This window comes from Condylura cristata, unplaced genomic scaffold (assembly GCF_000260355.1).
Source record: "Condylura cristata isolate star-nosed mole 26May11 unplaced genomic scaffold, ConCri1.0 scaffold00024, whole genome shotgun sequence".
Lineage (NCBI taxonomy): Eukaryota > Metazoa > Chordata > Mammalia > Eulipotyphla > Talpidae > Condylura > Condylura cristata.
The window spans coordinates 13156579-13183076 of NW_004567125.1; the positions used below are offsets into that span (position 1 = coordinate 13156579).

The 26498-nt window shown below is 45.5% G+C and overlaps 1 protein-coding gene across 5 annotated transcripts in view; it reads right to left on the reverse strand.

Moving 5' to 3' along the window:
* NOS1AP (nitric oxide synthase 1 (neuronal) adaptor protein) overlaps positions 1 to 26498 on the reverse strand; it is a 247015-nt gene that overhangs the window by 60555 nt on the left and 159962 nt on the right. For 2 of the 5 annotated variants that reach the window (XM_012729083.1, XM_004688433.2), the window contains exons 3-4: positions 14217 to 14309; positions 7766 to 7839 (exon numbers count right to left, since the gene is read on the reverse strand). In XM_012729083.1, coding sequence (XP_012584537.1) covers positions 7766 to 7839; positions 14217 to 14309 — 167 coding nt within the window. Of the gene's footprint in view, positions 1 to 7765; positions 7840 to 8521; positions 8552 to 14216; positions 14310 to 26498 lie in introns of those variants that run through there. The other 3 variants (XM_012729080.1, XM_004688434.2, XM_012729081.1) reach the window with 2 other exon arrangements.

Consider the following 26498-nt stretch of genomic DNA (forward strand, 5'->3'; position numbering starts at 1 on the left):
TCCCCACTCTGTCTCTGGTGAAGCCTCTCACCGCCCCTGTGCCTAAGGCCTGTACCCCAGTTCTGTATGCACAAATAAATCTTTAAAAAAAAAATTAAAAAAAAAAAAAGAGTGGGGCTGTTTGAGACAGAGCAGTAGGATTTTTTTGGTAAAATGTGCTGATTAAAGTAAAGGCTGCTTTAACTGGACCTGCCTTTACCTGTCCTGTTCTTACTTCCCTTCCCCAAGGACAAGGGTAGCTAGGTGACAGGGATGAAAAGGAAGAATCTTCCTTCTGATTCATGTCACAGAGCTATCCCTTCCAGCTCCATCCATGTTGGTGCAAATGGCATGCGTTTATCTTTGATTGCTGGCTAGTATTTCATCATGGCTCTCGGTGGTGGTGATTTTTAACAGGGATTATACCTGAGAGGAGAAATCAAACATCTACAAAAATGAACAATGTGAAATGTATTTTTAAAAAAGTTTAAAAAAAGAAAAAGAAAGGAAAGCAGGTGAGAGACCTTAAGGAAATGGTAATTCCCTCAAAGGGGCGCTGTGAACCCATCCTGTCCTGAGGACCTCAAGGAGGAGCTCACATAAAGCCAAGGGGCTGGGATGGGCGCTCACCTGGGATACTCCCAGCTCCCTTGGGCCCGGCCTTCTGAGCACTTGCAGCCTCTCTCTGAGCTTTTCAAATTACTTGCCACCAGTCAAGGCATCTGACAGGTATAATTGTGTCCTTAGGGCTCTGTCCTTCCATCAGTGAACAAAAACAACTGGGCTTGAGGATTTGGATTTGGCTCTTGTGATAAAAATTCTTTAAAAATATTTCTTATGGGCTTTCCCTGGTGGTGTAATGGGTTAGCACACAGCACTGCAAGCCAGCTGCAGCTGCTTCAGTGAGAGTTCGAGCCCTGCCCTGGAGCTGACCCACATGGCCTGGCAGACTTCTCCTGCCTGGTGCACTGCTCTCCATCAGCAGCATACTTCATCAGTCAGCCTGTTCTGCTCCCCACTCTGTCTGTGCTGAATCCTCTCACCCCACACCTCTGGCCTGTACCCCAATTCTGTATGCATAAATAAATCTTTCAAAAAATAAATAGACCTTGAAAAATGAATGAGCTTGACAGGTAGAAATGTTGAGACAAATGTTGACTGTGAGCTCTTCCACCCACCACAATCGGTCATGACCACTGCCGGTAGTGGGAAATGATGGCAACCCCACAGCCCTGCTCGGGGTCTCCTCATCGTGGGTGTGGACACCTGGTGCAGTCCAGCTTTCCCACCACATACTTAATTGGAATTGTGCACAGGCCCCTGGGCTTCCCACTGTCCTCACCTCTGCAGCTGGAGGCCCATGTTCCTGGAAAGGAAGCCCAGGCACACAACTGGCTAGGTATCACCACCTTCATCCAGGCTGCGCAAAGAGGCCAGAAGAGCCTGCCTGGCCGGGCTGGAGGCCAGCTCTGCCACCCTGCCTTTGGACTGATGTTTCGTGCAGGATACCAAGCTGCTAGACTGATACAACGGCATGTTACATGGGGGCTGGAGCTCCAGACCTAGGGTGACCTTTCTCTACTTGCCTTTGGGGTTAAGGCTGGTGTCACAATAGCCCCTCCCTAGACCATCACCCATCTTTACACAGTGGTGTTAAACACAGATATGTTGAGACCAGGGGCACCAAAGGTTCCATAAAGGCTCCTCCTGCATGAACCTTGTGCCTTTATATGACCAGAAACTCACCAATACAAGACTGGTATGTTCTGAATAAGACAAAGCCTCAAATAAGATATAAATGTCTCCTGGACTGATAAAGTAAAATCCATTAGCCACTGAAACACTGAACCATTAAAAAAGTTAGGTTGGTGTGTTTCCTTCTCCTCCTCCTATACTAGGAGAGCCAATAAGAAAACTCCCAGCTTGAGATGCAAAATATACAAAGAGGCTGACCATGCTTTTGGGTACCAGGGATGTCTCACCTTGAAACTGATGACTATAGGGTCTATGAATGGTCTTAATAATCAACATTTTGCAAGTGTGTGAGAATGATTGTTCCAGGTAGAGAACCCAGTTTTCACCACATTTTCAAATGTATTTGTGTGCTGGAAAAGATCAAGATCATCGATGAATACCAAGGCTGGTGCTTAGTGGAAGGCAGGAGAAGAGTCAAGAAACGAGCAGTGGCTTCCTTTGCATGCACCTTCTTGTCGGGGACCTTCAGTGCTCTGCACACATTTCAAGTCGATCCCTTCATGTATTCAAGGAAGAGAAGGTAAAGCCCAGAGTGACATCACTTAGAGCAGACACTTACTTTGTAGGTTCCCCACATCCCTGGTTTCTCCTTCACAGGCTATGTCCTCCCCAGTAGAGTGTTTTCATTATGTGAAGTTTTGTAAAATTGGCCTAATTCAATTTTCCACTATTCAATTTTCCATTATTAGTGTAAAGCTGCCCTTGAAGGCCTAACACTGAGAGATGCTTTGATGGCTCTGGTAGCTGTTTTCAGCAATGTTTATCATTCATTCTCTAACAGGCTCCCTGCCTCATTTGGATTGTGCTTCCAGATACCAAGGAGGGCAGAAGACAAAGGCAGCAAAGAGGAAAGGTAGGCGTAACTGCTGTTCTGCAATGAAGACCTGAGTGCAGCCAACAACGGGTCAGGTTTGCCCTGGCTTTGTCACACAAGATACCGAGGAGCTAGGGAGGCCCTAGGACTCCGAACAAATAAAGTCTCTGTCTCCCTGGATCTCAGGCTTAGAGTTACCATGACAAAAATTTCCATTCTTCAGCCTGACTGAACCTAATAACCAAGTGGAATCCAGCTGAGGCAAAATGCCCTCAGATTTAAGGACTTTTTCTCCTCCCCACAACTCCCCAAATAAGGTGATTCTCCCAAATTTACTATCTCCATCCAGACTCTGACTAGTCTAAATGACCCAAGCTTCACACGGCTCACAGACTGATGAGCTCCAGACCCCATGCTTCCTACTGCTGTCACTCTCCCATTAGCCTTGGGGTGCTGGGCAGGGTCTCCCTTGTTTGTCCCCTGACATAGTTTCCAATGTTTGGGGCACATGTATTATTCCAGGCCATACTGGCTTTTCTAAAATGCTATTTTTACTTTGGAACTCTCTAAGCCAGGCCCTCATGGGCAATCTAAGTCCAAATGTGGAAGTCCTTGACAGATTCCAGAGAGAAGCACAAGCTAATTGTAAAGTGGTAGAATAATATTGGATTTGGAAGGAAATAAGGCATCCGAGTGTCTACATATTTGCATCTAGAGTGGTATTAGAAAAGGCACTGAAGGGCAGACATTTGACTTTTCCTTTATAAAATGTCTTTGCTATTTTATTTTTAGTAATGAGGTATTATTTGGTCATTTTAAAACTCATGCACCAATCTTATTTCCCTGAAAACCATCATAAAAAAAGAAAAGCCACAGGGAGGCCCCTGAGATGGGCTCTCACTAATCTGCCTTTGCATTCTGGCACTTTCTACAGTGGCAGACACAATGACATGCGAGTGGGAGAGATAAGAGGAGGGGAAGGAGAGAAGGAAGGAAAGGCCTCGGGAAGTGACAAGCAGACCAGAGCCAGACCTTGGTCTCACACGACAGACAGGCAGCTGGCCTTGCTGCAGGGACGAGTGTTTACTGAGACTTCCTAAGTGCAGGGCCTTCACCACGCCTACAAAGGCTCAAGAACTGAAGTTCAGAGCTTGCTTTTAAGGAAAGGCAAGAGTACTGACAAAGGGAGCATGTGACCATGGAGGACTGGGAGCAAACCAGAGAAGGCAGAAAAATTGAAATAAGACAGATACGGGGTGGCTTCACTTATCTGTGGACTATAAGTCACCAAAAATAAAACCAAACCCAAATCACACCAACACATCCAGCAAAAGAGATCTTGGACTTGTGCAGAAAAAAACAAAACAAAACAAAAAAACTCACTGGCTACCACAGGGAATAGAAGAGAGGCAGGAAGGGATGGAGGAGGAAAGTGGACAGGCACTGGGTGGTTTGGTGAGTGGAACATGGGCACATATGGAGGAATGCAGGTGAAGCCCCCAAATTATGGTAATATAATAATACTAACAATAAAATGTAAGGAAAACTAAAAAAAAAGAAGAAGGAGGAGGAGGCATTGCAGAGAAACACTGAGGGAGCAGTTTCATGAAGCCGTGGAAACAGAGAGAACCTGGAGAAACCGCAGGCACGGGTAGGACACACCCAGGGCTTTGGGAGGGACTGAGGGGTGACAAAAGACATGCCCTGAATGGCCTCACAGCGCTGAGGGCGGTTACTTCAGAAGACAGTCAGACATTTTGATAAGGAGAGAAGGGGCCTATAAAAGTAAGGCTGGAAGGTCGAGGAAAGACAGACAGCAGGTCAGAGTGCTGGAGATGTACAAGCGGCAGAGATGAAGGGGGCGGAGTGATGGTGGCCACATGACCAGGATGTGCTAAAGGAAGGGGGAAAGCTGGGAAGACCCACAGAAGATGAGGTCCCCTGAAGGAAGTGAGGATGTCCAGGTGGTGCTGACAGGCAGACAGGCGGGGGTGTGGGACTTCGAAGGGGCTGGCCCTTCAATGAGGCGGGTTCAACCAGGTGGAGAAGGGCTTGCAGAGCTGCCCTGTCCATGTGTAAAACTGGGGAATTTCTACTCATGCATATGTATGAATGGCCCTGTCCAAGAAAGATTTCTAATGGAAATAAAAACATCAACTCTCCACCAAACACTGCTCACAACTGGAGTGATGGACACACACTGCAGACAGGCTGCCCTGGAAATGACGAGAAGAGAAGCAAGTTCTCACGTTCTAGGCATAGCCCTGGTTTGTTTTGTTTTGTTTTGTTTTTCAACAGCCTTACCAGGGACTTGAGTGAAACTATTTTATTGAAGTTGTACTTCATAGAAAACCAGGTGGGAAAATTAGCTTGTTGGTGGAACCCAGACAGGTTTTACGCTGGGTTGAGTCAGCTAAGCTAGAATGCTGTGTCTGATCCCTGCAGACCTGTAGTTGTTATAGGGCACCCCAATTCTGTTAAGAGGACAGGGGGAGAGGGGCACCCTTTAAGCCCCAAAAACCTGCCTGCTCTAAGTGGGCTCTGCCATCTGCCGCAACAAGACAAAAACATATAAAATTTTAATGAAAAGGGACTTGAATACAGTGAATATACAATACGGAACACAAAGAATATAACTTCTAAATCAAACACCTGAAGTTACCCATCCCCTTGTGGGCAAAAGTCAACCCAAAAGGGATTGGCCCAGAGCAAGACCTGAAAGCCCGCCACAAGACTAAAACACGTTCTGGCCAGGACCCACTGAAAAGGGTCAGAAATGGCCAGGCAAATCTGGGAGCAAAAGAGCAAAATCAAAATCAATATAAACACTGCCATAGTCACCTCCCTACAGGTCTGTCACCCACATCTGCCTTAACCAGTCCAGGGTCAGAAAACAAGTCCGGTTTCTTCATCACATGCTTGCTGCTCCATGTGGCTTCCTTAGGTCTCCTCCGTCTCCATCCCGCTTCCTTCTCTTCTCTCTCCTCTCCTTTTTCTCTGCTCAGCTCCACCCTCCTTCTGGGTGGGGCAGGGAACCTGGAACTTCCCTTTTTCCTAGGGACCACCCTGTTACATCGTGAGGATTTCAAGGGTTCTCAGAAGAGGAACCTGGGAGAGCTGGGAGAGGGCTGCAGCAGCAGCAACTCTGCTCCAAAGGGCATCGCAGGTCAGGGACCAGAAGGGGCGACAGCATGGGACCAGCAAGGTGCCATTTGTCCTCACTCTTCTGTACCCCTTGTCCCGTCACCCTCACCACTGTCAGTGCTGCTGAATGCAACCAGCCACGGCCCTCATCACTGCCAACTGCAGGGCAGCAGCCTGGCAGCATCCAGAGCTTCCACCGTCACCTCTGACACAGGGACCCACCAAGCTTCCTGCAGACTCTGACGTATCACCCATACTAGGGTTGGCTTGTGTCTCCTCTCTCATCTTTTCTGGACCTGCTTCCACCAGAATTGCTTCAGTTAAATTCTGCAACAAATCCCTTATGCCTTAACACTAAGAGTCCGCTGCTTCCCTGTCCGAACTCTGTTTAACAAGAATTCAAACACTCTGAAAGTGGACTCCCAAGAAATGTATCTTTAAATTTATCAATTTAACATTGATAAATGCAGACCCCTGCTTTTAAGCTGAAAATATAAAGCCCACAAAAATCACAGAAATAGAGAATTAGCAAAAACTCTGGATTGAAAAGACTTACTGTGGGTGTCCTAAGAATTCTGTTTCAGGACTCCCCAGGGCCTAGGACTTACCACAGTTTGTTTAACAAGCAAATAAGCAAAATAGTGTGAGCTAATTCTTTAAAAAAGAAATGGACAAGGGACTTGTCCACTTAGAGCTTGCAAACCTGGTTCAGATGCAATCGGTTTCGGCAAGCCTTTCTCCCCACTCAAGTTGAACTCCAATTCGCTGAGAACCACTTATGTTCATTTATTGAAACTCCATGCATTTATGCATCCACTCATCCACATTTATGAAATGCCTCACAGAGGCCAGGCGAAGGCTTGGAGCCAGCAATACAAAAGTGAGTTGGGCCTAGCTCTGCTCCCAAGCTTGGCCCCGTGGCAAAAGATTAACCTTTTTTCTGCCCCCACCTCACACCACCCCCTGCCCCATGTAACAGTAACACAATATTTTTGCGCATTTTTCCATCTCAGTTGCGATCTCCTTGGGTTTCCCATCACCAAATCACCCATGATAACACAATATAATGACTACTTCACCAAGTATTAGAAATTACTGCAGGAACAGGGAGGAAGAATTCATTTCGTCAGGCATCTCTTGAGCCAGTGGTGTTTTAAGGACTCTGTTCTGTACTGGCTTAAAGCTAGCTGAGAACAAAGGTCCACTCCTTCCTCATTTTTGCAATCTATAAAACTCTGCAGCAGAGCACTGGGAATGTGTATGACATGGACACAGTTGCTCTAGTGAACAGGAACGCCACCCACAAGCATCTACCCTTTGGCAGGTAGGGCCGCCATATTGGCATCTCCATGGAATTCCATCTCTTATCCAATTTATCAACCAAGACAAATAATTTGAGAGAAGGACAACAATCAAAGCTTAAATGTAGGTTTCCCGAACCCTGAATGAACAGCCATGACTCATTCTCCCATCGAAGACAAAAGAAGGAAGGAGGGGAGAGGAGGGAGGACTGGGACAGTAAAGAGTGCCATGGCTTCTGGAAGCACCCTCATCGTCTACACTGGCAGCAGGTATTCCTCTACCAGGCACACACAGGTGGTGCTCCACGTAATTCCAGAGCAATTCCACCAGGCTGGCTGTGAAAGCAATTTCTGGTGTATTTGTCACTTTCCACTTTCCTAAAAGGTCACATATCTCTTAGTTATGCTTAGTTTCAGAGGGTGGATCCAACAATAAAGTGATGGGAAACCCCAGTTCCTTCGCTTTGATCACTATATGCGATTGTGAAATTTCAGTTGAGACAAACGGAACACAGTGAAAAATCTCAAATGACAAGACTTAGATTAATCACCAGGAGCAAAGCCTGCCTGGTTCCTTCAGTGCACTTGAGTATAAAAAAAATTCTCTCAATGTAAAAGATCAGGTAGATTTACTTCCAGTACTTATGTTCTACAGACATGAAAGCTCTCAGAAGGGAAAAGCAGTAGAAATGCATTTAAATTTGTCTGGACCCTTCGACCCAGCAGTGGCTCCGGACTCAGGGGACCATCACCAGCAGGGACCAGCTCTTACCTGTAGATAGGGTCCTGCATCACCAACATCTTGCTCTCATCCCACGTCCATTCTTTTTTCTGCAATAAAAGAAGCTGTAAATGAATAAGTTAGGCTTGTCCTTCGCTCCAGAACCCAGGCACACGTCGAGCTACTAATGCTTATGCAAACACATGCATTTGCCTGGTCTGACTTTTTCTTTCCAAGGGGCCTTGAGCAAGTGGAAATGTCAAGTGTCTGGTCCTATATGTTTCCTTCAAGCACTTTGAGGGGCTCTGTCCATGGTGCAGAGGGGAGGCAGGAGCTGGGGTGGCCTCAGGGGACCACAGGCAGACTCCAAATAAGGATTTCATGAGATTTTACCAGATAAAAGAACAGTAGGAGAAGCAAGAGAAACAGAAAGGGAGGCGGGGGCAAAGAGAGTGAACGATGCTGTTCAATGCCAGTGACATGCAGACCCTCCCTCCAAGGGACAAGCAGTAACTCCACACTCCACACAGCCTGCGGCGAGTGAACTAGTCCATCTGCAGAGAGCACAGAGGGCCCATTCTGTTGCCACTGGAAATGAGACCAGGAATGGGATAGGGAGTGAGGGACAGAAAATCAGGGTGGTGGTGGAGGACCCAGATACTTCATGCACAGCCCAGAGTGGTGGGGAACGAAGGGTTAGCAGGCCCTCAGACAGCCAACCCAGGTGAGGGCAAAGACACCTGCCCCGCCCTCCCTGGTCTCTGTCACATGGGCAGGATTGTACAATACAAATGGCAACACACTTACCGCTCCATGAAAGCGAGAGTAAGAGGGCAATGAAAGTACTGGTTGGATTAATTATTGCTTACGAAGTTCTCAGCTCTGTGGATTTCCCATGGACAGTGCACAGGATGACAGCTCTCAGTGCAGGTGGCATGTGGAGACAAGTGGAGGTCTCCACCAAGAAATGGGAGACCATCCGGGTTCTCCCCCAACCCCTGTACCCAGAGGGCAGAGTCCTTCCCCAGCTTTCCTCAGATACAAAGCTATACCCACCCTCTACTAGCCATTTAATCCCCGGATCTGATTCAGTACCAAGTCAACACAGAAAGGTGGATTTCAATGGTACAAGTCTCCATATCAAATGCCTTTTATAGACAGAACTTTAGCTCCGACTTAGAATTAACTCTTTTTCCCCAAAGCTCCCTTCATCTAATGGCTGCTTGTACCCGGGAAAGTCTGACTATAGTTGGAGCAAATCTTCTGAGAGAGAGGACTCCAAAGAACATAAACAGCCAATTCAAATCCTGTTCTCCTATCAAGCAATCCCAGGCTTTGAAATATCCCTCAAGTCCACGTTTTCTGGATTTTTCCATACCCTCACTGACTTTCATTTACACAAGACACTGGCCAGTGCTCCCGCAATCCCTGGCCCACAGGTCTGCTCCCTCTGCCCACAGGTGCAGACAGGCTTTCCCTTCTGGGTTCCAGCTATGACTGCACTTTTCCCCAGCAGAGAATGGCTGATGCACTCTCAGCTACCCCCTCACTTCCGGGCATCCCTGGGACTGGTTTCCAACTGAGATGCTAAGGATTTTCAAAGGCCCAGTGCATGCACTTAAACTCCAATCTTAAGCACAGAAGATAGCTGTTCACATAGGAGTTCTTTAAAACAGCAAAACAGAGTATGCTTCAACGATGCGTTGATTTTGTTCATGAAATGGCTTGTAACATAAATATTAAATAATTAGGTACGAAGTCATAACAGTAGTCACGACCACACATCCTGCCCGCACGGTTAATGTAATCCATGTTTGTATGACGCCTCCTCTTTGCTGTGAAGCCCACCTACTGGGGTTTTAGCTCAGCTACTGTGTTATTTCTCATCCTTCCATTTGGTTCATCTTTCATGTCTTCACTAAGGCTTGTTTCAAGAGGTCTGGAATTGCTTGTGGAAGTGTTCTGATGGGTGCCTACAACTCTTTTATGATTCCAGATGTCATCTTGCTGTTGGTCTCTATGGTCTCTTTTTCTGGTATGATGAGTGATTTTCAATGAAAATCTGGGTAGTTGAATTTTGAGTTGTGTCATGCCTGATTTCATTTAAACTTTGTTTAACTATCTTCTGGTGACTCTCCTCAAGCAGAGGAGAGAAGGTCTGTCTCCCAGTCACTGTCAGGTGGGAGAGGGTATGTAAGGTTCCTACTCAGCTGCTGTGGACAAGGGCTCTCTGTCACTGCTGGCTGGGGATGGGGTTCCTGCTCCCGCAGACTTCCAATAATGCTTTGACTCAGAGGTGAGGTGTCAGAACATTTCCTCCCATGACTTCCATCATATTACTCGGGGAACATGACCTCTGGGCAGTGGTACAAGTTAAGGGTCTCTGCATGGACTCTAAGGAGTTAGGGAATAGGGGTTCCTATTCATGAGTTCCAAAAATATAAGGGAGGGGGAAATGATATCAGTGTGGAGGGAGAGCCTGGTGGGCAGATAAGCCCTTTTAGACACAACTATGTGCAGAGCTGTCACATACTTCCTCTGCATGCCCACGTGCGTCACTCTTCCCTCCTGCCCCTCCCTGCCTGCCAAGGACACTCATGGCACTGCTGTCCCTTTAGGGAACACAGTCTGTAACCTGTCTATGCCATCTCCTCCTTTCCCCCCTTTCTCTATTTATTCCTCACTCCAAGGTAATTTTAAAAAGTCAATGAGATTGAGTAGCTGAGCCTAAAGAAGGTGCTGCTTCATATATTGGCTGGTCAACATTTTCTGGAGTGAGAAAGTACATGTGGTCACAGGAACACCCCCTCCAAACCTCAATTACAGGGAGTTCTGCCGAAACGAGGCTTGTCAGACCTGAAGCCCACCGTCATGCTGGCTGCTGCCAGGCCTGTTTCCCAGAGGCTGCGGCAGCCACTGACCAGCCTGAGGGATGACTCCTGAGGCAGCTCCGGTCCCAAGAGACACAGCATCCTCTGGCAGAAGCCCCAGCTTCAGAACTCCCTGACAGCCTTGCCAAACTGTCCTTGGACAACACCGTCGTCTGAGGAGACCTTTCCCCATCATCTTTCTCTGGCTCTGCCTCTTGGCGTCAGATCCACCTGGTCTGACAACAAGCCCTACCTTTCCCGGACGCCTCCCTGTTTCTCTCATAGGCACTAAATTCTGTCTTGGCATCTGCTCTTTGGAAGAACACCACCAAAAGAGGACGAGAAAGGAACAATAAGGAAAATGCATCTTCAACTGCTTTATATTTTATTCTCACAAGAAATTTCCCAGATGACAGGGGGGCAAGTCTTTTTTCATGTATGAAAGGAACTTTTATATAATGTCTCCTGTTAAATGATCAAATGAACCCAACCTTAAAGATAAACACTGAGGCTAAGAGAAGTTAACATGCTGCCCCCCAAGGCCAGCCACTGAAATCCAAGTGGTCTACCACTGGCCCCATGTTCTCTTTGCTATTTCCATGTAATGAAATCCAATGCAGAAGATCTTCACCTTCAGAGGTGAAAGATGGTAGTAGACTTGCAGTGTGCTCTCCTGTGACCACCTTAGGGTGAGCACACCCTAGTTAGAGCCCCCACACCTTCCTCTATCTATTGACTGCAAATGTCAAGTCGTCCCAGAGAAGCTGCAGCAATTCTGTCATTCCAAAATCCCGTGGCAGGGAAGGTTGTATAGGAATGGATTCAGAGGGAGATTTGCCTGGAACAGTGACAAGAACATAATGGAATCAGGGCTAATGATCACAGTGCTCCTGTCTCTTTTTGGAATGTGGAAATACATACAGTATCCTTGAAGACCTCCCCTTGGAACCCAAAAGTGGAGGAAGAATTTGTATTGACATTTATTTCCTATCCCTACTGGAAATGATCAGCAAACACACCACAAATTCTCCAACTTTTAGCCATTATTCATGCTTCTGGCAGTGGTGGTGGTTTCTTACAAAATAAATAAAATTCTAAAAACCTTGTAAAGGCCACATTGACTCAGCCTGACAAGGTCCCCATGTTTCCCATAGAACAGGATTAGTCTGAAAAACATTGTTATTTCCTGCTGCAGGGAACACCTATGGACAAGGAAAAGACATTTCAGAGCTGAAGGGCTAATAAACCCACAGCCTGCATACATACTATGCCTGTTTTAAAACTAGCAGAATATAAAGAAGGACTAGGAACACAATGTGGTAGGCAGAAGATTGGGCTGAGTCAGATGTGGCTCTGTAGGTAAATCCCTGGATGACAGTAGGTTTGTGGGTGACTGACAAGGGTCTTTCTTCTCCTTTCTTATCATATCCCGTACTTTCATCAATTATGGGATCAAACTAGATCACTTCAAAGGGTTTTTCTTTCAAATTCTGGTTCTGCAATTGTATGTGCCTACAATTAGAGGCAAATTTCTTATCCAGTTAGATTTGTGGCCATTGTCACTCACAGTACTCTTTGAGCAGGAAAATCATTTCCTGGCAGTGATGTCCCTGAAATGGAGTATAGCCTTGAAATTAGAGACCCTAGACTAATTTTTAAGGCATGTCCTACAGAGTGACTTTCCTCCAAAGGGTTCAGAGGAGGTAGAAGAGCACTGTGAGAGTGCAAAGAACCTACATTTGAGTAAGGCAGATCTGGTTCAAACCTAGATTTCCCACTGATGGGTAAGATGCATCATATATTGAGGGGAAAAAAGTCTTAAGTTTGGCAATGAGAATGGCACCCAACTCACAGGATGGTTGTGAGGATTTAATGAGTGAACAGTGCTTTGGAAAGGGTCTGATAAATGGCAGGTGTTCAGTATTATCACTACTTACTTTGACTAGCTGCTCTCACTTAGTATTCAATATATAATTAATTCCATCAGTTTGTTCCCTGTGGTTTTCTACCTTCCCAGATACAGCAGGATTTGAGAGAAGACTTGATCTTTTCCCTAGAGGCTCACAACCCATGAAAGAAAGACACAAATAGCTACAGTATAGTTTTATAGGTGCCAGCAATATACCTACTGCATCCAATGTCATTATAAACCATTAATTTTGTTGGAAAGTATCTATGTCTAATACTCATATGGAGCTCATTCATTTCCTTGAACATGGAAGATACACAATCAATCTTTACTAATGAGAAAGATGAGCCTTTCTAGAAAGTTATCTTAGGGGATCCCAACACAGCTGTTGGTGTATAAGAGGAACCACACAAAATTGAGACCCTCTAGGTCCTTTAGGAAACCAATTCTTTGGATGACGTTCAAGACCAATTTTTCTAATTCAGAAGTCCACTCCCAAACACAGCGGGCTATCATGTGATTCCAGTGTTATAATAAATAGTCATTATTATGTGCACTGAGAAGATAATTACTTGAGTCCAGTTGGGAGTTGAAGCAACGGTACTAATTGAGAGACATCAAAGTAAAAGTCAATTATCTCTATAACTGGACTCACATTACAAATATAACCTAAGACTCCTAAGAACCTTGAGATTCACTATTGGCTGGTATCAGTTCAAAAAGTTTGTTTTTAGATGCTTGTTAGTGTAACTAAGAAAGATGGCTTCTTAACATCTCAATGAGAGATGCTCATAACATATTGTGCTGCTCCCCCACCAGAATAAGGCACCTGAAGATCTGAGTCCCTGAACAGTTTCTACTATAAACACTTCAAGGTCAGAAATTTCCACTGAAGCTTCCTCAGCTGGGGAAAGACTCTCCCTGGCTTTGCTATGTATTTGTATTAATAGCCATTACTTATACTCATACTGATCATAGCTGGTACATCTCTACATATTCCTCACTGAGCTTCATTCTGAGCACTTATCTCATTTATAGAAACCGTTTTCAACTGGTGCAGACCAGCTGGGGATCTGGTTGGGACACATACATTCTCCCCTCCCCCACTATACAATTTAGCCTTTTGCAAGAGCTGACGTCAATCTCCCACAGTGCATACAATCAATTCAAAACAGCTAGTGCTCAAACAAAGCATGCCTACTGATAGCACCCAACTCAAGAGACAGCCCATTGCAGAATCAATACCTTCCATCATGGCCATGCTTGGCCTCACACTAATAGGTGGCAGGGCTGGGTCAGACGGGCTATTTAAATAGACAGAAAGGCAGCAATTGTATCTAGAGGTCACACAATGGAGGCTGGATGCCACCCTAGGTGTCAGCTGTGAGGAAGCTTCTCTCATCCACTTCTTGGTTACACCCTCTTACTTGTCATCACTTGAATTCAAAATATTTCCAAGATCGAGGCTCTAAGGTAAAGGTACCTAAATGGAGGAGGGGAGCTGAATGCCAGGGTGACAGGAACTGACCCATCATTCATGGGATACCAACAGATTGAGCTAACTGGCTAACCAGGCATTGGCCGCACCTCACCTGGCTCCAGTTGCCATCTCTAACGTGGCTACTTGTCTAGGCAAAGGCTCTCGCCAGGGAAGGACCTTATCCTGAAGGAGAAGCCCACTCCAGTTTCCCTCTTCACCAGTTTCTGATTCTAACCCACCTACCTTTTTCTTCTTCTTCAGAATCACTTTCACTCCATCCACTGAAACCATAATGCTCACTTTCTTCTTCTTGATGTTCTTGGCTTTAAACTCATACTGCAGGGAGAAAAGAACAAAGAAGCACATCCAATTAGATCCTCAACTAGCCTCGTGACCTAGCCAAGAGGGGCCACAAACAAACTGGTGGTGTGGGAGGGGGGTGCTGTTGGTGCCATTCCCAGGGTACAGGATACCTCAAGGAGTGCAAAGCAGGGAGCAGGGGTTGTCTGTAGGCAGGACTCAGGCCGTCCTTGGGTTGGAAAAGGAACTGTAAATGGTCATCAGTTTCCGCACTCAACCATCAAGTAGAAACCCAGGAATGAATGTGATCCACCCTAACCAGATAAAAGAAGCGCGTATTATAAAATTCTAGCAAATCTAGATTCTTCCCTCATAACTCAGTCACCTAATGACTCTCATTGTCAGGGAAGTTGTTTCTGCTGCTGAAACTCGATCTTCAAGAAAGATCAATAAAAGCTGTTTTCCCATCAGGATTTTTAACACACTTAAGGTTTAACATGATCTCTAACATATTCTCTAGAATTTTAACTACCAAATTCCTTTACCTGTGAGTCAGAATCCAAACCTATCACAGCCCTATTGCCTGAGATTTTGAGGGGGAGAATATGCCCCAGAGGATCTTATCTATGAGAGTTGTCAAGTAGGGCATGACTGAGCGACCTTACATCCTCAACTCTGACTCGCGACTCTGAGCGAGGATTCTACCACAGCCCTGTGCTGCTGGTAGATGCTGGTCTCAACCCAAAGCATTTTCTAAACACACTTACCCACAGAAGTCACTTACACTTCTGGCACATACTCTACATTTTCCTCACTGAATTTCACTCTGAGCACTTTTCCAGTTTTTCCAGTTTACCATTTTCAACTGGTATGGACCAGATGGGGATCTGGCTGGGATCTTGGTATCAGTCCTCACAAATGTAGCTGCCAAGCTCTCCATGCAAACATCTGGACTACAGGTTAAGAAACAGTGATACGGCCCTCCCTGGTGGTGCAGCGGGTTAAAGCACAGCACTAAGAAGCTAAAGCCACTTCCGCATGAGTTTGATCCCCACCTGCCCCAGAGGTAACCACATGGCACAGCAGACCTCTCCTGACCCGCCCACTGCTCCCCTCAGCAGTGTGCTGCGTTGATCTGCCTGTTCTGCTCCCCTCTCTGTCTCTGGTGAATCCTCCCACCCTCCACATCTCTAACCTGTACCCCTGTTCCATGTGAATAAATCAATCTTAAAAGAAAGAAAGAAAGAAAGAAAGAAACAGTGATAGAAAACCCAGAGCCAAGACCGCCTTAGGCCCTCCAACCCACAGGCCCTCTTCTCCAGGACCTTTATACTCTGGCCCCGCTCCTGCTGTGACACTTCCAGGCTGAGTAAGAGGCATTGGCTGCTTAGCTGCCTGCCATCTAAAATCTAATCCTTTCTAGTTAGTGTATAGAAAGAATGAATCTAACCCATGCTAATGAGATGAAAATGTAACCTACTGTGAAAATCTCATCAGAAATCCAGAACCTTCCCTCAGTCATGCTTTTTAATACTCTCATTTTAAGAACTCACCTTAGACCTTCCTGCCTATCTATATTCTCTGCCTTTCACTGAGTTCTCAGCTGACCTCATTCTGTTGTGCAGAATTAGTAGTGATGCCCCATGGCTCTCTGCTTCTTAGAGACAGGACTCATTAACGGAGATGAAATCTCCCTCTTTAGAGCCAGGACAGGCTCCAGTTCACAGCTGATGTAAGTTTCCAGGTAACAACAACTAAGTTATCCCCAGTCTAGTGGTCACTTCTCTCAATCACTCTCCTGTCACCCAAGGGCCCTGAAGGAGCAACCCAGAGAAGGAGACATACAGGAGAAAGAGAGGAAAACTGAAGCCTCTCACTGTGCTTCTACCTGGAAACCCAAAGTGTGGAGAGTAAAGGAGAGCGAGTGAGTATGACTGAGGAGAGGAGACAGGCTGTCTCTAATGGGGTCTGGCTTTGGCCATGTACCCAGTGCCCCCAAGGCCAGGGCCAAGCTGGTGAGGGCTATGGTTGGTCTGACTGGCACGCTCCTACGCACACAGCTGCAATGAGCATCGAGACCCCCAACTGTACCTCCTGCCATTTGAGAGCAAGGAACTGAAGTTACCTCTGGCTGGGAGAGTAGAGTCTGCAGGTTGCTGACTTTGGTCTCGTGCCCGGGCGAGATGGGGAGTGGCGGCATGGCTGACACACCTGCCTTTCCATGGCTCAGTTGGGCTTTCAGCTGAGCTTCTCTTCAGAACAAGCCCCTACAGTCAGGGCTCTTCTGCCAGGCATGGGCACGCACAGGAGGCACCGGACCAGCTCAGCTGGGAAACAAGAGCACAGGGCTCTACAAACACCCAATGTCAACTAAACCTCCAGCAGCCGGCGGAGTCCCTAATAGTGTCTGGTCTTTGGTCTCTTCCAGCATGTCACCCTCACAAGCTCCACTCACTTCCTCTTCCTCCTTTTCCTAAGTAGCAATGTCAAAGCAGCAGATAACACATCCCTGTGTCTACAAGACATTACTTTCCTGGCCTGAGTTTTAGACAGTTATTGCTGCTAAACCAGACCCTTAAGTGTCTTGTGTTTCCAGAAGACCCCTGCTCTTCCTAGTTGGATTCACCTCCTTATTGATTTTACCCTGTGATTTTTGGTTTTTGATGAAGATTTCCAACCCCATCACCTCCCTCTCCCCCACTCCAAGACTGCCGAGAGTCAGCTCTGGTACCTGTATATCTGAAACCTCTGCTATACTTCTAGTGTTTTGACAACCTTGGTCCTACCTTTAATATTCTGATCATACAAAGTCAAAATGCAACTAAACTCTCATCGGAATGGAGCGTCTATAACGTGATCATGGCACACACACTCCCAGATGCTGCTCCCAGGGCACGTGCTAGATGCCTGCTCCGGAAAGCAGGCCAGACAGCTGCACACACTCTCAATGGCAGTGATGACACAGGTGCTCTTTGCAGCAGCTGGCAGGATGCTCTGCAGCACTTTAACAAAATGAAGAAGGGCAAGTGAGGCACGAGATGGTCCTGGCCCGGCTGCCGGTACCACCGGAGGGAAGTTTAGAAGTGTCCTGAGCTTGGACACACTGCACCAGCTCCACCTGCCTGGCAGTCAGATGTCCCCAACCCTTTCCAGCTGAAGAATAAGTGTGCAAGTGTGGTTCTGTTGGAAACTATGGAAATTAAAGTCAAATATCTGAAAATGCTTAAACATTTATTGTCATTAAACCGTTTATATATAAATTATACTTCCCTTGGAAATCATGTTACTGTGCTCAGGAGAGAAAAAATAGACTGGGGGTGGGGTTGGGGAATGGAACAGTAAGGCTCTGGGAACAAGCCCCCCCTTTTCCCAGTCGCTGATGGTCTGAGCAGCAGGCAGCTCAAGAGGAAGCACCTGTGTCCCGCAGGAATCCGGTCAGCCTGGGATTTGCCAGGGACTGAAGAACAAACAGGACTCTGGTGCCGCTGTCTAAGCCAGCCTCCTACAAGGTCTGTGCCAGCTCTGTAGTCTGTGCCAGCAAGCTGGTTTTTCAGCTAGGCAGGCAGGCTTTACTAACCGGGGCCCCACGAGCGAGGGAAGATTATGTCCCACAGGACTTGACCTTTTAGGGAAAAAAACAACCTAAGTCCTGGAATCCAAAGCTCTGACTAGAAGAGCCGGGGTCAAGTGCCTGGGGTTCAGAAGTAGGGCCTTCGGAGTCTGTTGGAATAGAGATTCCAGTCATGGGTGCTATGCCAACCAGCAAACCCACAAAGGGAGTTGGGTACAAGGAGGCTGAGTACAGGGAGGAGATCAGATGCAGCAAAAGCCAAGACTAACTATTCAATCATAGGAGAAAGAAGAGTGGCTGAAGTCAGAAGCTTCCCTCAGTACAGTGTATCTCCAGACTCCCTGAGGCATCCTTGAACCCAGTTTCTAGAACTACTTTCTAAGCTTCTGTGACCTAGCCCAAGACACTGATGTCCAAGAAGGAAGCAGCAGGTCTTCACAGCCAAGTGATTTTCATGAGGTGACAATCCCATTCCTGGGCTGCATGCTACATGGCAGAAATAGAGGTGACAGAATGATGCTCTTGGAGTCAGCACACTCCCTCCAGACACACAAGTAACTATTTTCATGATGATGTCTAGCTCCCAGAAGACTATTTACAGGATCTTAGTTCCTCAGTCACCTTATCTACAAATCATTTGCTTCACCAGTCATAGAGGAAAACTGATCCTCTTGCTCTTTTGTATAAAATTCTAGCTGTCCCCATAGCTGACCTTTCTGAGTCCAGAGGAGCTTCAACAGGAGGGGGATTCAATTTTCAAAAGCAAGTGGTTTTGATTATATTTCAAAAGCAAGATTCTTGGTTATATTTGCATATGTTTACTACCTTTCAAAAATGAGCCTGTGGCTTGACTTCTTGTGAACAGTCACAGGAAATTTAAAAGGGCAGTCTGGAAGTATCAATAGGAATTTAAATCATATTCTCACAGTAGTTTGGCTTCCTGAGTGCAGACACTTCTCTTCAACAAAACGGTGAACGTCTCAGCCAAAGGCACTCGAATATAAAGGATTTTCAGAAAATTCTTTTGCACTTGTTTGAAAGTTTCATAACTAAGGTGGTAAGATACAAAATCTGAGCACACTCATGTTCATAGCAGCATTGTTCGCAAGAACCAAATCGGAGACATAACCCCAACAATGGATGAATAGATAAGTAAAATGTGGTATGTCTACACAACGGAATATATTTGGTTATGAAAAGGAAGGAAATTGGGACACATACTACCATGTGGAAGCTCAAAGATACACACTAAATGAAATCAGTCAGTTACAAAAAGACAAATACTGTGTGATTCCAAATCTATGAGGTAACAGTCAGATTCAGAGACAGGATGTAGAGTCACAGGTGCCAAAGACTGTAGGGAAGAGAGATAAGTAGTACTTAGTGGGGAGAGAGAAAGATCAGTGGATGGTGGTAGTAATCACACAACAGAAGGAATGTACATAATGCCACAAAACCGTACACTTAAGGACTGATGAAATGATTAAGTTTTATGTTATACAGATTTTACCAGGCTAAAAAGATCCAAAACTAAAAACAATGTATAACAAGCACAATTCTCACAGCAAGTCCACTTTAATTCTGCACATAAGAGGATATTTTGATCATGCCTCCACTTGCCACACTTTTCCACACCTTCAAGTAACTGCATTGCCTGTGCTTAGAAAGCCTCCTCTCCTATCCTCACACTGCACCCCCATCTACTTGGGGAACTCCTGATTACTGTTGAATAATCAATCCACTCAGCCTTCTCACAGCAAAGCCCTGTAGGTCAATTCTCTTCCTATGTCCTCCCACAGTCTGTCCATCACTGAGTTGACTGTAGCAATACACAGACGCATAGCATGACTCACCATTAGACAGCTGTATTTTCCCACAAGGTCATGCCCTCCTTGGGAGCAAAAAACATGACTTACATATATCTGCACCCAAGAAAACAGCACCATTACCCAAGAGGGTGATAAATAAATGTCAAATAAGTTAATGAACATAGTTGTTGGTGAATGGCTATTCAAAGATGAGAAAAGATGACACTGTCCACAAGGGAAAATAAACCTTTTAAAAGACAATTAATTAACAACTTAAGTTACTGAAACCTGGATTCCATTTCATAGGTCCAAAGGCTTTACGATCTGATTTTCTTTAAATCTTTCATACTCCATGGCACAGTTCTAAAACACCTTATTATTGCTTGATTGATACTTCATTACAGTGAAATAATTAAGAATGTCCATTAATGGCCAAAGATGTTCTCAGCCATCTACAATATAGTCAGGGGTAGTGACAGTGGCATGATCATGTAGATAAACATCTGTTCTCTGGGCTTCTGAGCTTCCCTGTCTTCTGGCCCACTGTGCCCATGGAGCCAGAATCTGGGGCTCAGGGTGCCTGATAGCCACACTGCTGTACAGTTGAATAACTTGCATCATTATTTCTATGAACCTCAGAAATGTGAGCAAGATAAGAACCAAAGATGGTGCTAACTCCAGATTCTAGAGTATCTGAGGCTTCCTTGGAATGCGCAATAGAGACATTTAATTCTTGCTGGTGAACCTCGAGCAAAGCACAGCCATTTTAGCAACAGAGTTATCAGTACATGTTGGGTATAAGTCTCTATAAACTGCAAATATTCAAAAGGAACCAGTGGAGCTACTTTTTATAAAGCAAGGAAGGTCCATTGCTATCATATCATATATGTGGAAGGAAGTATGGACCCTCTCTGAAAACTAGAGGTTCTCAAAGCCAAGCTCTGAAGTCTATTTGGGGAGCCAGGCCCAGACCTCAGAGGCTCTCATTCTGCAGAACTGGGGCCAGAAGTTGGCATTTAGGGGATACAGGAGGGAAGATGGATCATGCTGTTGATCAACACTTCTCTGGGCCTTAGAAGCATGTGACATGAGTGTATACAAGGATTGCCCTAAATGAAACCAATGTCTTGATCCCATATGCACTATTTCCTTTAAAGTGTAGATACTACTGTAACAATTAAAACATAGTTCCTAAGAAAATATCCTTGATTTTTGCTTTCAAACAAAGGGTGCTAAAATTACAACTATTGTATGGGGAGGGATTTCTACTGGGTAGTAGGTATCACACATCTATATATAATGATCTCTGAAATATTTCATCCATATTTTGGAGGAATCCTTGTGTTTGAGAATTTTGCTTGCCCAGAGATGGTATAATAGATTCCTCAAGTTTATCAGCAGAAACCCAGCCTGAACCCTACATCATCTGACTCTTGGCCCTGTGCTCTTTATGTGCCCAACATGTATTTTTTTCACTGGCTCAGAACCCCAGCTCCAGGAAATAAAGTCATTCATTCTTTCACCACCTATTCAATATGTGTTCAACCAGTTTTTTGGTGTGCCTGTACTCCAACTTATAACAGGAGGCAAGAAAAGGAGGAAGAAATTACTGGAAATTAAACTTCAGAGGATCAGGAACAATCTCGGGCAAGCCAATGGAAGCCTGCATTCTCCCCAAAACTCTTTCCCACACTAATCGCACTGCCTGGCCTGTTTCCTCTGTTGCTTCCTGCCCGATTCCACACCCAAGAACACATGTCATTGACCTGGGTAGGGCACAAAATACCAATGAAGTCAGAAAAACATGGAAAACGGGCCCTCTAAACATACTGATGGCGTTAGGCAGGAAATATCCAAGTTCACTTGGAACACTGAGAAGGTGGGAGAGAGGTTCATGCAAACACAGATGTCTGTGGGAGGGAGCCTTTTCACAGTATCAAGAGACCCGCTTGATGGTAGAGGGCAAATTACATGGGCTCTTGGTTGGCAAACGGTGGCAGCCTCAAGTGCAGGCAATCACAGGCTGTGTGCTAAGAGGCGGCGACTCCCTGGGGAGGAGACCAGACAGGCTTGGATCACAGCCTGCACTTACCCGGTGGATACATGCTGACAGGTCACTGGGAACTCAACAACTGCCCAGAAGATTAAGGGGCCTGAAAGGGTGATTTATGCAGCAAATAAGTAGCAGTACTGATAATAATCCTGTACTCTCAGGGTGCTTTTCTTCTACTCACTTTCCAGAACATTAAAAACAAATATTAGCACTCTTCTTTTCAGTAAAAACAGAAACCTAGTTGGGAAAAAGCCAAAACTAAAACAAAATGAACCTTAACTATGACCAATTCTATTCTTCTTTTCAAATACCCAGAGCCTCCCCTAAATGGCCAATGTAGTAGTTCATGTCAGTAGAAAGGGAACGGACATTAAAAAATGAAGACACCCTACTGAATAGGAGAAAACATTAATACACCTGACAAAGGATTGATAACAAAGTTCTACAAAGAACTCATAAAATTCTCCAAATAGAAAACAATCTAATCAGACAGTGAATGGGCAGATGAGCTGAAACAGACACTTCCCCAAAGAAGACACACAGAAGGCCCAGAATCATGGCAAAGAGGGACATGAAAAATATTCATCATCACTTCTCAGGGAACTGCAGAGGAAGACATGTGAGATGCCATGTCACATCTGTGAGAATGACCCATGTGGAAAAGGCCAGAAACAACAGTGCTGGTGCAGATGTAGAGCGAAGGGAGCACTCCTACACTGCCAGTGGGAATGCGACTGCTCTGGGCCTAGAGGAAGCAGAGTTGGAGGTATCTCAAGAGATTCAAAATGAATCTGTCTTATAACCCAGTAATTGCACTCCCAGAAAAGCACCAAAACATTTCAAAAATACTAACTCGAATGGAAACTTGCACTCCTGTGTTTCTTATAGCACCAGTCACAATAGTTGAACTACGGAAAGCAGCAGGTATCCAAATCAGATAAGTGAAGCAAAAGATATGCTATATGTATATACAAGGGAGTACTACTCAGAGATCAAAAAAGAGAGACTCATGCCATTTGTGGCAACATGGATGGAGCTGGAAGGACTAATACTAAGTGAAATAAGTCAGAAGGAGAAAGATAAATATCAGATGGTGTCACTTCTATGTGGACTATAGAGAAGCCAAACTGAGAATCAGATAAAAACAAGCTTAAAAACTAACCCCTTAATGCTGGCCATAGAACTGAAGCATTCAGAGATGGAGGTGATGGAGAGGTGAGACCAATGGACTGTGGCGGTGTGCTATGGGTGACTTTGTAGTGGGTGTGCTATGGTGGCAATACCTGAGAGGGGTCCACTATTCCCAAAATACCAGTAATACTGTCAGTCAGTTTTGTCTCAATTTAAAAAAAAGGCCCTCCCTGGTGGCGTGGCCGGTTAAAGCACAGCACTAAAAAGCTAAAGCCACTTCCACATGAGTTCGATCCCCACCCCAGAGGTGACCACATGGCGAGGCAGACCTCTCCTGACCTGCCCACTGCTCCCCTTAGCAGTGTACTTCATCAATCCGCCTGTTCTGCTCCCCACTCTGTCTCTGATGAATCCTCTCACCGCCACTGCCTCTCTGACCTGTACCCAGTTCTGTATGCATAAATAAATCTTTAAAAAAAAAAAAGCCTTCTAGAGCAAGAGAAAATAAAACTGTGTTAAAAGTGTGATTTGTATCTAGACATACAACTAGGGATCAAGGTTTCCCAGCATTTAATAGTCATGAATCAAGTATTTAGGGTTTTGTTCCTCAGATCAAACATGGTTTTGAGACACATAATGAACTTTCTTGTCTTTCTAAGGCCCAACTTAATATCCCTTTCAAAGATAGCCATCAATCATATGCATGACCTTTCACACGCTCGCTATCCACCGCTCATCTCCCCATTCTCTTCGCAAAGTTAAGGGAAACCATTCCATGAAGTATTATAAAGTCACACTGAACAATACAACTACTTCACCGTGAGTTTTTGACTCCTGCCTCTGGGACCTTGGGCAAAACACCCTGACCTCTCTGCGTATCCCTCTTCCCATCTAGAAAAGATGGCTAATGTGCTAGATTATAATGGAGAAGGTCTCCAATTCTAAGAGTGACTTCATGTAGCATGAACACTCAGCATTCTTATAGGAAGAGTTACGTGGGCAGGCACATTGAAGAAAGAAGGGAAAATAGACAAGGAAATGAAGTTTGCAAGCCAGGTTGACGCAAGAAACAGAGGAAGAACATGGAAGGCAGAAAGATCACCGGCAGATGGGGAGAGTTCTCAACTGGAAAATAAATTACTTAGAGTTTTGCATAGAAGCTATGAGGGAGTCACATTCCTTAGGGCTGTGTAAACAGTGAAAAGCAGAGGCACAGATGTTGAACATCTTCTTGGCCCCAGCACTGAGGATTCTGAAAGGAGAGAGCTGGAAGTGGGGAGCCTAGGGAAGATGAGGAACGTACATCAAAATTGGGTTGGAAGAAGAAACTGTCTGGCTGAAATCACTGTATAGACTGAGAAGCAGGATAAGGAAAGCTTCTCTAAGTCCATGCCTGGCAAAAGGAGCAATGCTTTCAACAATGATGGTGCCAGTGAGCACCAGGGTGTGTTTATATTGAAAAAGTCTACCTTGTGGCCCTCCCTGGTGGCGCAGCGGGTTAAAGCACAGCACAAAGAAGCTTAAGCCACTTCGGCATGAGTTCGATCCCCGCCTGCCCCGGAGGTGACCACATGGCGTGGCAGACCTCTCCTGACCCGCCCGCTGCTCCCCTCAGTAGTGTGCTTCGTAGACCTGCCTGTTCTGCTCCCCACTCTGTCTCTGGTGAATCCTCTCACCCTCCACATTTCTGGCCTGTACCCCAGTTCTGTACGAATAAATAAATCTTTAAAAAAAAAAAAAAGTCTACCTTGTACCCAAGATTCAGGAGAATCAGCACATAGGAATAAGAAGGGAACTTACAGGTCATGTAGCACTGTGTGGGAGTCCCTTAGCCTCTGTGACCCACTGACACTCCCAACCAACCTTAGACTTGTCAGCACAAAGAGAAAGAGAAGGTCAACTTGGAAGACCTATATTTGAACTCATCCCTTACCATCACAGAATTTCCAGGGTTAAGGGGAACGACAAAAAGCCACAGTGGGCAGAAGAGATGACCACAATGCAAAGTTATGGTCTAACAACAGGGGTGGTAAAGGCTGTCCTTGGAAGACACTGAATAAACCAGGAAAGAGAAAGAAAATAATAAAATTTGAGTTGGCAGTTCTCTTTAAAGTGCTGTTCTCCATCAAGTGATCAGTCGGCCTCTAATAAAAGAACACCAGCAACTGTTTGGAAAGTAGTTTCTTACAACAAAACTGTAATTACCCACAGAATTGCCACTTCTGTGATTCTCTGAAGCAGTGGTTCTCAAACTTTAAGGCATATGACTTACTTTGGGAAACTTGGTAAATTACGGTTCCTGCAGGGTAGGGTTTGGGGACTGGCATTGACAACAAGACCCCAGGTGGTCCATGGACCATACTTTGAGTAACAAGGCTCTAGAGTTGGAGCATAAGTCCAAAAGTATCTGGATATGCCCACTGAAATAATGAGCTCTAAATTGTATCAGTGCTAGCTACAATTCCTATTGCATATGTCAATATTCTGGGTTACATAAAAAAGGCTATAAAGTGTTTCTCACAAACAGCAGCCTTGAGATTACTAAAAATCAAACTCCAATATACAAATGATAAAAATAGAGTCCAGAGCACAAGTTGCCAGAAAGGAGGGGAACCCAAAGAGTTACTAGTTTCCAAGCATAGTAATTTCCTACTGTCAGTAGGTGGCAATGTTTCCTTGGGGTCTAAGGGACTGCAAAACAGAAGAAAGATTCTGAGCATTGGCCTTACATGGGAACCACCTGGGACACAAATAAAATTCCTGGTATCTTGATCCTACCCCTAGAAATCTGGCTGAATTGGTCTGGAGTGCAATGGGGGATACTGGGGGCCTTTAAAGCAACCTGATGTCACACTGGTTGTGTTTGGTACTTACTCATGATGTCACAAGGGGCAGACAGGAGGAAAATTCAGGAGAAACTCAGATGGGGTAAAGCAAAAGTTGGCAAACTATGGCAAGTGAGTCAGAGCCACTGCCTGTGCTCTAATGCACAGCTGAGACTGAGGACTATTATAGGAGAGTAAGGTGTACAGACCCAGGAGGAGGCAAAGAGGGTGAAGAGGTAAATACTGGCTTCACATCACCCTAACTCCCAGAGTCCCTTTCCCAGCCAGCTGACCCATCTTTCAGCCTGTCACCACTAGGTGAGTTCAAGGTTGTATCAGATTTTACTTCCTTCAAATTCCTATGATCGGGGATCAGAGGCCAAGGTGGCTTACGTAGGATACACACTGATCTTCTTGGTTTACTGTAGGACTCAGATTTAACCCCAGCAAAGTGTCCCCAACCCCAAACTCAACTCTGTTCTCAGTCTCAGCTTGCAAGCAGTCTCAGACATTTAGATGTGTGGAGATGGCTGTGTTCGCATAAAACTCTGTTGACAAACACAGGTGGTGAATCTGACTAATTTGCCATAGTTTGCCAACCCTTGCTTTACCCCATTAGAGTTTCTCCTGAATTTTCTTCTTGTCTTGCCCCCTTGTGACATCGTGAGCAAGTACCAAACACAACCAATGTGACACCAGGTATGAGGTCACAGCAAGAGAATGGAGACATCTGAGGAGCTTGGGAGACAGGTGAGATTTGAAGTGTGGACTTTTCATAAATGAGGACAAGCCTGGCGAGAAGAAACCACCACACTCCCTTTGGCAAAATCTCCAGAC